This window comes from Humulus lupulus, chromosome 4 (assembly GCF_963169125.1).
Source record: "Humulus lupulus chromosome 4, drHumLupu1.1, whole genome shotgun sequence".
NCBI classification, from domain to species: Eukaryota; Viridiplantae; Streptophyta; class Magnoliopsida; order Rosales; family Cannabaceae; genus Humulus; species Humulus lupulus.
Window position 1 is genome coordinate 27,328,731 of NC_084796.1, and position 12,782 is coordinate 27,341,512.

The 12,782-nt window shown below is 37.9% G+C and overlaps 1 protein-coding gene and 1 long non-coding RNA gene across 2 annotated transcripts; both read right to left on the reverse strand.

Annotated features, from left to right (window-relative positions):
- Positions 1-1,351: 1,351 nt before the first annotated feature.
- Positions 1,352-3,246, reverse strand: LOC133828888 (uncharacterized). The gene is made up of 4 exons (XR_009891362.1): positions 3,110-3,246; positions 2,469-2,973; positions 2,297-2,366; positions 1,352-1,477 (listed from the first exon to the last, which is right to left on the reverse strand). It is a non-coding gene; the product is annotated as an uncharacterized LOC133828888 (long non-coding RNA).
- A 118-nt stretch (positions 3,247-3,364) lies between these two features.
- On the reverse strand, positions 3,365-5,993 carry LOC133832019 (conserved oligomeric Golgi complex subunit 7-like). Its single transcript, XM_062262413.1, has 3 exons — positions 5,847-5,993; positions 5,410-5,692; positions 3,365-3,511 (listed from the first exon to the last, which is right to left on the reverse strand). The coding sequence occupies exons 1-3, from the start codon at positions 5,894-5,896 to the stop codon at positions 3,365-3,367; spliced, it is 480 nt and encodes a 159-aa protein (XP_062118397.1). The 5' UTR covers positions 5,897-5,993.
- Between the last annotated feature and the right edge of the window lie 6,789 nt (positions 5,994-12,782).

Consider the following 12,782-nt stretch of genomic DNA (forward strand, 5'->3'; position numbering starts at 1 on the left):
ATAGCTTCACTAAGTTCCATAGAATTAAGCAAGAATAGTAATGCAAAAGTTAACAGGCTAAAAGGACAAAGAACAAGCAATGTCTGACCAAACACTTTTTGACAACATATTAAAACAGAGATTATAGGTAGGTACTAACTCAAATTTTTAAGGTTTAAAAAATGGTCAGTAAAGCATAAATTTTTCTTACTCAAAGGAACTCTCAGACCACCAGTGAAGTCAAGTAAGGAAATCCAATGTAGATCTCAACTTTAAAAAATTATGCATACGAAAAAAATAATAGATAATTAAATCTAAATATGATTAAGATGCATTAAACTTACCCATAGGTCCTGTCCCTGTTTCTCGACTATAATCAATCAAGTCTTTCATACTATTAACCACTTCAGAAATCTGAAAGGCAAGCATTAATGTAATTAGAATTTAAAAGAAAGGGCAAAAAACAAAAAACAAAAAATCAATAAAACAGTAACCAAAAAGCTACTAATGAAAAGTTGTCTTAGAGTTGAGTCTGATCATATATTATAACATTTCTAAGTCTTTCTCAATATGCATTCACAAAGTATTACAAACGCAAACTTATTTGGAAAGATGGTTATAACTAAAATACAAGTGATATGAGATATTATATAATATTGTTTAGACACTCCAAACTCGTGAAAAGAAACTACTTGAAATATTACTGTGCTATAAAGATGACATAAAGGTGAAAGTGAAACTTTTTGCCACTGTGTCTTGATAACATTTAATGATATCTCACCAAAAACTAGCAGATTCCCAAAACACACCCACAAATAATTAAATGTCACAATCATAAACAAAAACTGAAACACTAAGGATATACATTTTCCTTTAAAGAAAAAATTACCTACAAGCAGCGTACGTATCTCTTCGTATAGCCTAAATCATTCACCAACAGCACCTCCAAAGTTTTCACCAATTGGCGAGCTAATGCCACAAACCTAACATACAATTAGCCCCATTTAAATCCAGTCAGGACGAGGTTGAAAAAATGGATGAAAAAGTCTCTGTCACTGAAAATATTCTTGAGCACAAGGTGAGTTATGGTCTTTCATGAGATATTTTCAAATATAATGAGTGTACTTCAAATAAGACTAATGGAGGCGTTTGCATTTTGACAGGTCAAGGCTAGAATTCAAGCCCTTACTTTTTTGACAGGTCATGGCTAGAAAGAGCTTTGATAGTTGAAGAGGTTCAAAACCAGAACTTTGAATTGAGGAGACAGATTGAGATCTGCCAGGTATTTATAACATCACAACAGATTCTATTTTGTTGGTTCGGCATAGACATATCGTGAGGCTGAATTGTCAAGGTAACTGACATGTGTAACATGTGCAGGAAGAAAATAGAATCCTTGAGAAAACAAACTGCCAAAAGGTTCAGGAGGTGGAAAAGCTTAGCCAAACCATTCAAGAACTTGAGGAGGTTGTTCTAGCTGGAGGAGTTGCAGTCAATGCTATTCACGATTACAAATGACAGATAGAAGAATTGAATGTGAGTCTAGATAAATTTACGTGTTGTCTTTTTGACAATTATGGTATGCTAACCTCATTTGAGTAAAAAATTCAGGAGGAAAAGAGGACTCTAGAGCGAGAACTTGCAAGAGCAAAAGTTTCAGCAAACCGCATAGCAACTGTGGTGGCCAATGAGTGGAAGGATGAAAATGATAAAGTTATACCAGTTAAGCAGTGGCTGGAAGAAAGAAGGCTTATGCAGGTATAGTTTGATTACCTTAGAAATTTCCTACAAATCCTACATTTGACACAATGTTACAACCCAGTTATGCCTTTCCACTGCTTTTCATCTATTGTTCTTTCTAGTTGTACGAGTCTCCTTACAAATGAAAGAAGAAACTTATTATTATGTATATGTTAGCATTTATTTTCACGTATTCTGTGAATGTTCAATTCTACAATATGTAGGCAGTAAAAAAACAACACAAACCAGTAACAAAATACACCAAAGCCAATAGCGAAATAAATATTCTAAGCCATTAAACCAGTAGCAAAATGCACCAAAGATGTTTTAAAAAAATACCTTCTTGCTATAAAAAAATTCCATATGCACTAACAAAATGCAAAAGTAATGCCATCACAAAAAAAAAAAAAAAAAAACCAAGCTCTTCTCTTTGTTGTGTAATAATGACTAAATGATATTCACATTCAGTCATAATACAAACAATATATAGCAACCACCAAAAAACTCTATTTGAAAGGGTTTGTAAAATTTTGTAACACTAAATGTGCATAAGAATGGATCAAGGAAAAGAACAAACCTCCAAATTGTCAAGAGTGACATGCCCAACCTTGATCATCCCATTTTCCATCATCATTCAATTGGTAGACCTTAACATTGAAATTTATGTTCAAAAACTAAGGTTAATTAGTCAAACAAACATATGTATACATAGGTTAATTAGTTATACATAGCTAAAAATAAAACTTCACCTGAGAATGAGACACGCATGGAGAGGAAGATAGAGAAAAAAAGAGAACCACATCTGGGCCCTTGTTCTTGCTTGTCGCCTGAGGGTTGAGGCAGAGAGAAAGAAAAAGGGAGGGTGTTGTGGTGTGATTCAAGGGATCAAAAACTGCACTAAATTGCTTGGTGGGAGGTCTAAGCTCATAACACAACAACTAAAAAATCTTCAGTCTTGCAAGTTAAATGGCCAGATATTCACCATAACGTCGAGTAACATGAGAGTATAAGACATTCAGATAAAAAACATCTATCATATAAATAAATATACTATACTAAGAGGAGCAAGATCAATAGAGACTAAATAGATCAGATATACAGAACAGAAAACAATAAAAATACTAATGAATAATTCGGATTCGAAAATTTCCATACTAATGAATAATTCAGATATACAAGTTAATTTACTGTGTCAGCAAATGCTGTGACTCTTTGAGATGCCAAAGGAAGTGCATGAAACCTGGGATCTTTAGACTGCATAACAAAAGGTAAAACTTGTGAGCATCATCTCCTTACCCCACAAGAAGTTCCAGCAAGGAATGCGACAAAATCTTTTTTCAGTCATTAAAAACTAATATGCCTCTGAAATTGAAATATTGGTATCATGTACCTGACTTAAAAGGTTAAAGAGCTTCCGGGCCTTCTCAGTAATGTCAACAAGCCGCACTGCTGCCACATCTAAGGCAGCCCTTCCACCCATAGATGCTTCTCCATTACTGTCATCACCAACATGTGATGGGCTTTGGTCCACACTTGAACCAAATACTGACAAAGACAAAGTCGTGCTTAATCTAGCAAGAGTAGCTCTCAAGGAAGCTTCAAAACCAGAGGGCCTGCTAGTTAAACAGTCTGAAACTGTGAGGATCTACAAAGCCCCTTGAACAATGGACCATTCCTCCTCATTTGAAATCAATTCAACTTTTCGTGCAGTGTTGCCATCTCTCTTGTCTGATCCCATCTCTTTCTTTGAACCAACACCATCATGGTCTACTCCACAGATGTAATGACCCAACTACTCTAGACTTTTGGACCATTAACGAAAACTAAACATACTAATCCTTAATAAAACTTACATTGTGAAAATACCATAACTTTATTAGGAACTTGTAAAAATAAGAGTTACTTACATAAATTGTCAAGTAGGATATGGGATCCCATTGTTTTAAAAACAAAACATAATTTAAAATAAAAAGGAGTTACATAGCAAGTGCGGAAAAATACATGTAAAACCATAAAAACAAGACTACATCCTCGAAAATCAAACTCTCGACTCCTTGAATCCATTCATCACCGATACACATTCCCCAAGCATTCACGAATCTTACCGCCACTATAGCTATTTTCCTGCACATATAAACAAAAAGGAATGAGCCTAATGCCCAGCAAGGAAAATCTACCACATAGTTCATATACATCAATTTCATAAGAAACATAAAAACATAACATAACATACATTACACTTTTATCATACACATACTATAATGGCCATTATTACTTGGGGTCCCATAGACTAAACAAGTCATATGCCCATGAGATTAGTGGGGTCCTACTAGCTAAGCAGGTCATATGCCCATAATCTATTTAGGGTCTTGTTAGTCATATGGGTCATATGCCCAAGCCTACAAACATACATATCATAACACTTATCATAACATAAGAAACATAAGATAACATATAAAACATATAACATATGAATTTCTATCCTATTTTCCTTACAAAAATATCAGGATAAGAGGACAGAGTTGGGACTTTGGAACACTCCTAAGAACCATTTGAAAAAGAGTGAGTATAGTGAAGAAGAGAAATGAAAAGAATGGAAGGACTAAACCATTGACAAAAATACTTACCAAAACCTTTTTGCTCAAGAACTTAGATTTCCTAACCAAAATAAAGATTAAGGTTAGAGGTTGAGTAGAAGACTATGAGAACTTAAAATAAAATAATACCAATGAACTAAGGTGTAGAAATACCTTGAAGACTTGTAGACCAATCTAAACCTCGAACCAAAATACTATGAAACCTTACTTCCCCAAGTGTTTGATAAGCTTATGATTTCCCCACCCAAGTGTTTACACTCTCACACTCACCTAGCAACATGCAGCTTCTAAACTTAGAGTAAAAGGTGAATAATGGATGGGTACTAGGTCCTATTTATAGAGTTTAGGAATGAAAGGATCTTAATTTAACTTGAATAAAAATAATGGCTTTTTAAGTGAAAATAATTTGAATAATCGTTCAGCAGAGGCTGAAGACTCGTTCAAAAAGGTGTTGGACTTATCAAAAGGTTGAATGGCTGAATGGAAAAAAAATTCAAAAACTTTCAAAATAAGCTGAAGGAGGCGATATATCGCCCCCTGTAGGCGATATATCGCCTGGGCTAGTATGCCCGAGGCAGTCGTACATCATTTCGTGTTTTTCGTATCTATGTGCTGCGATATATCGCCCCCTATAGTTGCGATATATCGGCATTCGTTGATTATTTAAACATGAAATTACACATTTTTAGCTTAATTCAAATTGAGTAAACAGCCTTGACTAAGCCCTTAAACGTATTCAAAGCTGCTGACTGACCTTAGAGCATTCAAACTTTACCCTTATTAAATTTAATCCTCAAAATACTTAATCCTTAATCACCCATTCATAACATGTGCTTAAAATCCTATTGGTTCTTATCTAAACCTTATAGTATAATATATATTATCCTTAATATCAACCATATTAATCAAACCTTAGGTTAACATTAATATTCTTAAACTATATGTTAAACTTAGAAAATCTACAAGTACTACTATGAGTGTCCAAATAATTCCCGGTCTGAACCAAAAATCCACAGTTATAAAGATAATACTATAGATACTATAATACTACTATATAACTAGCTAAGTAAATTTCTTGGACTCTACAATAGACCACTCTTAATGATCTTAGTGTCTCTTGTAAAGCAGAGATATATTGTAACATTATGTCATCAAGTGCAAGAATTAGTTCATCTGCCTCAGAATCACCAGTAAAGTTGATACACCTTTCTACAGCTGCCTCAAGAAGTACAATGATATGGGGAATAGATTCCTCCATTCTGAAAACTGTTTCACTGAGTTCAATCCCATGGGCACCCACACCACGAGTAACAGCTCCCCTGAGATCCACCCCAGCAATTTCAGAAGAAAGGATGGCCCGCTCCATCTGTCCATACCTTATATACATATTCAATCATTAATCAAAAATGAACATAGCATTTACAGAATCTAGTATATAATGAAGAAAAAATAACAGAAAAAAGTTTTCAAAAAAAAAAACCTAGATATTTTAGAAGAATGTGGAAGTGCAAAAGAGTTTATGATTCTTACCTTTGTTTAAATGATTCAAAGGGAGAGTACACTACCTTCAGTGTATTCATTAGAACTCGAAGATCAAAATCTGAAAAGGAATGCTGAATATTTCTAGCAAAAGTCTGTGTCACGTTGTGTAACTCAATCAATGCCTCATTCACCTCGTTAAAATGTCCATATTAGAGCAATCACACACCAAAACAGAAAAGGAGCAACTCAAAATGCAAAGAAGAAAAATTACACATACGGAATTGAAATTAACAAACAGGTCGTGCAATGCAAATCAATAACACAACGATTTGACAAGAAATTGGAAACGAATTCCATAATAGCTGAAAATCCAGATCAAAAAAATCACAAAAACATGAAGAACCCAGACACACAAAACGCAAAAACAATGCAAACCCAGATCACAAAAATCATCGAAAAACTTGAGAGAAAAGAAGAATTGACGAGAGAAAGAGTCGAGAGAAGGAACATACTCGTGTGGAGGCAGAGAGAGATGGTAGTATCTTTCCTCAAGAGCTTATTACAAAGAGGGCACGTCATGCATGCCTCCATCCCTCCTTGCTTTAACAATCTGACCCGCCATCTCTGTGTGCGACTCCCTCTCTCGCTCTCTTTCTCTCTAGGCTGAGAAATTGGTGTCTATTGAAATGGCATTCAACTCAAATAAATTGAATATATATATACATTGATTGTATGATATTAATTGAAATCTAAATGCTAAAAAAACAAAAAAAAATACCTCACAGAAAAACAGAGGTCCAGCGGGAGAGATATCAGAGAGAAAGAATGACGGGGAAGCTGGCACAGTCATGGTGCGTTTCAGCGACTCGCATGAGAAAGAGAGGGCTGAGGAAACTAAGTGAGAGAGAGAGGAAGAGGAGGCGACACTGATTTAGGGAGCTGGTTTGGGTAGTTTAGGGTTTAGGGATTCAATGAGAGCAGATGAGGGATTAGACCAAAAGTTTCACATGGCGCCTTATTTCTTTTTCATTTGGTTCCTAACACATACATGACTTGTTAAAAAATAATTAATTCTCCTTTTTTTTCACTTACACATTAATAACGCTTCTTCATTTATGTTATATTTTAATGTAACATATAGTCAAAATTGTTGTAGTGCCATATCTGTGCCGAGCCTCTTAGACAAGTGCTGGCATATCACCCTCTCCATCGCTTGGGTGTGTTGGCCCCATCAAGGACTTCTATCATGTAATGAGTCCATTGCCAAATGAAATGCCAATGTTGTTGATCGTACTTGAAGCGTCATTGATTCTCATCGTTAAAGATTCTATAGTAAAAGATCCTAAGCATAGGGATCATGGGTAGGTTTCCTATCACAAGGTCACCTATCTCAGGTATATCTACCATAACCTACAATTTATAAAATTGAGGTAAATAAAAGAAAGCTAAGGAAACATATATTAAAAGGCAGTACTTATAGTGTTGTTGGTATATCTTTGCGAAATGTACATGTGGGTTGTCTACAGAACCAGCTCAACTCGAGCTCTGATACCAACTGTAATGACCCGGATTTTCAAGACTTGATAATGCAGAAAATATAAACGTTTTCATTTAACAAATTGTCTCAAAAATCCGCATAAAAAAACTTTTTAAAAGACGTACGATCATACTTAACATTTAATACAAACATAATTTATGAAGAGTACAGTGAGCCTAGTTTTATGAAAATAACACAACATTTTCCAAAAACAAAACGACTTCCCAAAAGGTCGGTCCACATGTACATTCACAAGGTAGACTCCAGTGCTCATTGCTCTGCCTTGCCCTTGTTCTTACCTACAACAGGAAACAACTAGGTAAGCGAAAATGCTTGGTAAGTTCAACTTTAAAACAAAAGCACGCAGAGAAGACAGGTGGTCACTGACCAAGTTTCTGTCCACAGATAACAATAGCTCACAAAGATTAGGGTTCCGGATCTATCCGGACCCTACACAATCAATTTCAAGAATGCAAAAGCATCCTGGCAAACTAATGGTAATGCTTGATAAGCAATGACAAACTATTTCATATGAACAGATAAATCCCTGCACTCAGAAAATCCCAGAGCAAGCATATATAATATATCACAACTATTATTCGAGATCAACGCTCGGCAATTTCCAACAATTCGGGCGTATCACGCCCTCCAGCATAAATTCTAATCTTTAAGAGAGAACTGAGTCTCAACACTACGATCTAGCCAATAATTATCCCCATCAAGGGTAATTATCAAGTTACCTAGTGTATCGCTACTTATCTAAGATTAAATCTCTCACAAGGGTAACCCTTAAGTCACCTAGAGCATTAATACTATTCAAGAGTGTAATAAAAGTTACATGGGTTTACAGAGACTTCTATGTTAATCAATGGTGCTAGTGAGCAGTTTCCCCTACGGTGTTCAACCTTACTCAAACTTGGCAACCCCTAGTATGTCTTGGCACTCTCACTGAATGACCAATATTCATGGCTACTATCTGGGAATAACTGATCAAAGCACTTGCTCGGGTTCTAACCGTTCACTGATTAAGTAAGCATGAGGGCCCCTAGGTCCCATTCATTTTGGCACCCCTAGGATTAAACTAGCAATGCTCACCTCTTGGCCACTCGTCGTGGTAATGAAACGGACATAATAAAATCAAGCAGTGTGACGAGGATTAGTCGTCTAGAATATGTCTGAATCAGCAACCACTAGACTAACGTCTCTATGCAAACTTTCTATGACAGTGTATATATTTTCATGTGTCTCTATACTAACTTACAATACAATAGTCGTTTCATGTTGTAGCCACACAATAGAAGTTGACTTACTTGGAGTCCTTAGCTCTTAGTAAAATTTCACCCTCCAACGTATAGTCTAGTTACACTTAGCCAATACTGTAGTTATCTGTACAAAGTATACTCAGATTAATTATGGCACTCATAACTCATTATTTTTATTTTGGGCAGTTTGGTCGTTTTAAAAATCACTTGTAAGGATTAATAATCCTTATTTCGTTTTAAACCCATTCAAGAAATTCATACTAAAAAATTTGAGACTAAACCCTAAGTCTCGGGGAGACCTATCCTATGGTCTTGAAACCTAGGCTCGTGTATCACAATATTATTTTCCCACAATCCCCTAAAACTCTTATTCTTTAAAAGTATCGCTATTAACCCGTACTTTCAACAAGTCGGTTAAATATATAGAAGATTTTAGTCGGTATTATATCCAGAAAATACTAATTAAATTCCTGAATTAATTTTCAAGAAAATAATCTCTTAATTTTCCTTTTATTTTTCTTAAGGTTTTACTCTCTAAAAACCAGTTTAAGGAAATAGCCTAATTTTAACTTAATTGGAAAAACCGTTAAAAATTTCTCATCTTGACTAGTTAATTTTCTGAAGTCAATTAATCAAGTTTTCTTACTAGAAAAATAATTTACTTAATTATTTTCTCAAAATATAGGGTTTTAAACCATCTTTTAATTTATTAACTTTTTAATAAATTAAATTTTTTATGTTTAGAAAGAATAAAAATTCTTTAATAAAAATAATTCTCACTAATCTCAAAGTGGTATTTTAGGTCAAAAATATGTTTTCAAGACTTACCTAGTTTTTATCTTGCACGAAGCAAAATTTTACTTTTTACCTTAAGTTTCAAAATCCCACTTTTACAGTAAGTGTGAAATCCTCATGTTGACGCAGTTTTTCGCCAACAGTAAATTATATGAACAAATAGGATGGATTAGTACTGATTGATAAACTGTAATATGAGAATGATAATTATCGAGAATGTGGAAACTAATTGCAAAGAAAGATGGTCACTCCCTTTTTAGGTGGTTCAGAGGTTAAAATTACCCTAGTCCACCAGTCAATATTATTGATCTATCGTTACTATTTCTTACAAGGTATTTGCTTTACAAGAAGAATCCAACCTCCAAACCTTCCCAGAGTCTTGGTATTTATAGGGGAATGATCCCTGGGTAAGTGCTGGGGTCATCCCGTGACCTCTTCACCCATCATGTCATTCATGTGACAACAAGGATTAATTCCTAACCCTTACAGTGAAGTGTGGTCTAATCAATAGGTAAAGATGGGTAATGGGCCGCATGGCCCAAATCAGGTGTGGGACGTCTCATTACGCACGCTTATATTGTGTATCCAAGAATTCAGGAATAGAACAGACACGTGATGTCTGGTATATGCACATTTATATTGCATGGCTGACTTTATAAAGATTCAGTGGTACGTCAGGGTTCTACTGTTGCACCAGCTTAATGTGGTGCTAGCTCGTGCCTGCTATACTATGTCGACACGATGGCTCCAAGCGCTGAGCAGCTAAACCATCCATATGCTCGAGCTATTTGTTTAGGGGTCCATACCAAAATAGCTTTGGATGAATGGTGGACACGTGGTAGGTCGGTTACGACCCTTCCCTAGCTCGACAAGTACGTGCGGATATTCAGGGCATACATTTGCCCCCGAAGCCCCTGCTCGTGACCTATGACGTCATCTTTGATCTTCACTGTGAGGGCTTTTAAACTTCTGTTTCGACTCCCCATGTCCTGTCTGCCACTTGGGTGTCTGACACGTGGAACGCCGTGGTTGGCGTCTGTTCGGATTTTGAGGATTGTATTAAATGGCCTAGCCACCTTTTTGCCGTCGTTTTGTCTTTCTAGTTACAACCCTCGTATCTCGCATTAATCTGATCGGATGGTCCTCGTTTCGTCATGCCTCTTACGTATATATAAGGTTGGCAGTCTTCAGTATTAGTCACCCTTCATTCAGAATTTTCCCGTTATTTTCTCTCTTTTGAGTTTTAGAAGCTCTTCTTCTTCTTCTTCTGGTCATAATTCTAGAAATCCCCACATTCTTGCCACAAAAGCCTTTCAGAAGTCCAGCCTTAAGGATTCCACCAGGACTCTTACTCTTACACTGCCTGCAACTTTCATTCGAAATATACACTGTAAGTTCTCTGTCCGTTGTATGTTTTGATTTCTTCGTTTCTTTGTTATGCAAACCCACTTCTCATAGTTGTGAACAAGAGGTTGTTTTTGGCTGGTTTTTGGTGCATAGGTTCCGATTATAGGCATATTGATTATATTTAAAAACATGTCTAAGAATGCAATGTTCATAACTAGGTAGCTTTTGGGTAACTTTTCTGGGTAAATTTAGGAAACACCCATTCAGAAAATGGAAGGTGAGAGGTTTTTAGGGTGCAAAACTGGGTAGCTTAGGGGTCACACTTCCTAGGCAATTTTCCTCTCAAAACCTCTCCTCCAAGGCAAGTAATAATCTGACCCTCCTGACACAAGGATCCCTGGATATTGGGATCTGTGGCATCACACCGCACGGACTGATATTTCCTTAGCTCGCGTATGAAGAACCATTATTCTCGCGCTGTTTGTCCTTTCTTAGCTTTTAGGTCGCCAACTAAGTTTTTTATCGTTCTTGTTCGCTAGGCGATCAGATGGGGCCCAAAAAGAATGTGTCCTAGAAAAGTGCAGCCGGCTCATCCTCCCAGCAATCCAGTAGGGGAAAAGAGGTCGCGGTTGAATCCCCCATCCCTCCGTTTGGCCCCACGGTGGAGAGGGAGGTCGAGGTAGGACCTGACGATTACTTTGAGGCAGAAAGGATAGTTTCGAAGATCATGACCCAAGGGAGGGTCAATAAGATTATGCTGTCCCATAACATCGAGATTGGGACTGACGCTCTTATCGCCTGACCTCCTTTTTAGGTGGAGAGGAGCTGCGTACCACTGGAAGTGGAGTTCGTGGCCTGGAGTGATGAGCACTTGAGGGCCGGGGCCTTCCTCCCCCTCGACCAGTACTTTGTCGACTTCTTTAACTATGTGAAGCTGGCGCCCTTTCAACTCCCTCCGAACTCGTATCGTCTGCTGGCCGGGCTGAGGTATCTTTTCCTGCAACAGATGTGGGAGATCCCCACCCTTGCAGATATCTTCTATTTCTTCTGCCTTAAGGCTAGCCCGGATCAACGGGGCCGAGGCGACGGCTTCTACTACCTAACCCGTTTCCTGAACTCTCCTGCAGTCATCGAACTGCCCAGCCATCCCAACGATTTCAAAGACCAGTTCTTTATGTCGAATGGGTTTCGCAACTGCGAACACCATTATTTCAACCGTCCTTATAAGTTTCCTTTCTACTTTCAGTTCGTGAAATCATCATATGATTATTATTTTATTCTTTCTTTTCGCATGTATACTAATTGGAGCATCACCATGCATCCATTTTTGTGAGGACGACCAAATCAGTGACCCTTGGGGGTCAATACGACACTTTGGCGGGGCTTTCGCCTAGTGAGAAGGACTAATGCCAGCTCATATTTGATGAGACAATGCTGGCGTGTAAGTTAATTTCTGTGGGCTAGACTCTGGCCTTGAGGAGGACGCGGGATAACTACCCAGTAGCTCGCGAGCTGGTGCCCACCCCGAGGGGGATGCCGCAGTCGGCGACTGCGACGGCGACGAGCAGGACGAAGAAAATGAGGTGCCACTCGTGCGAAAAAGGTGAGCTACTGAGGCTGCTCGGGGCCCCGATGTGGAATGAGCTCAATCAGGGGCAGCAGCCGGCCGCTCCGGCCAAGGTAACCCATACCCGTTTAGGGATCAGACAGGGCTGCTGCAGACCTCAAGCTTGTTAGGCTTAACCCAAACCAGCTCGTACATCATCACCAAGATTACCCAGACCGTAATATAACCTTGCTCCAGTGCGTAGACCAACAAATATTACGCCATGATATGGGCCGCCCTAGGGGTACCGTGGTAGCAGATAACACCTTGTCCTTTAGGTCGGCATTTTTTTAGGAGTACGGGACCAACCTTAGGTCGTGGCCCTCCCTCCTAGAGGGTGTAGTCGCTCCAGGACTTAGACAATACGTAGAGGAGTCTAGTCCTAAGGTAGATTCGGACCCAGAACCCCCTCTGATTCGTAAAGTAATAAACTTAGA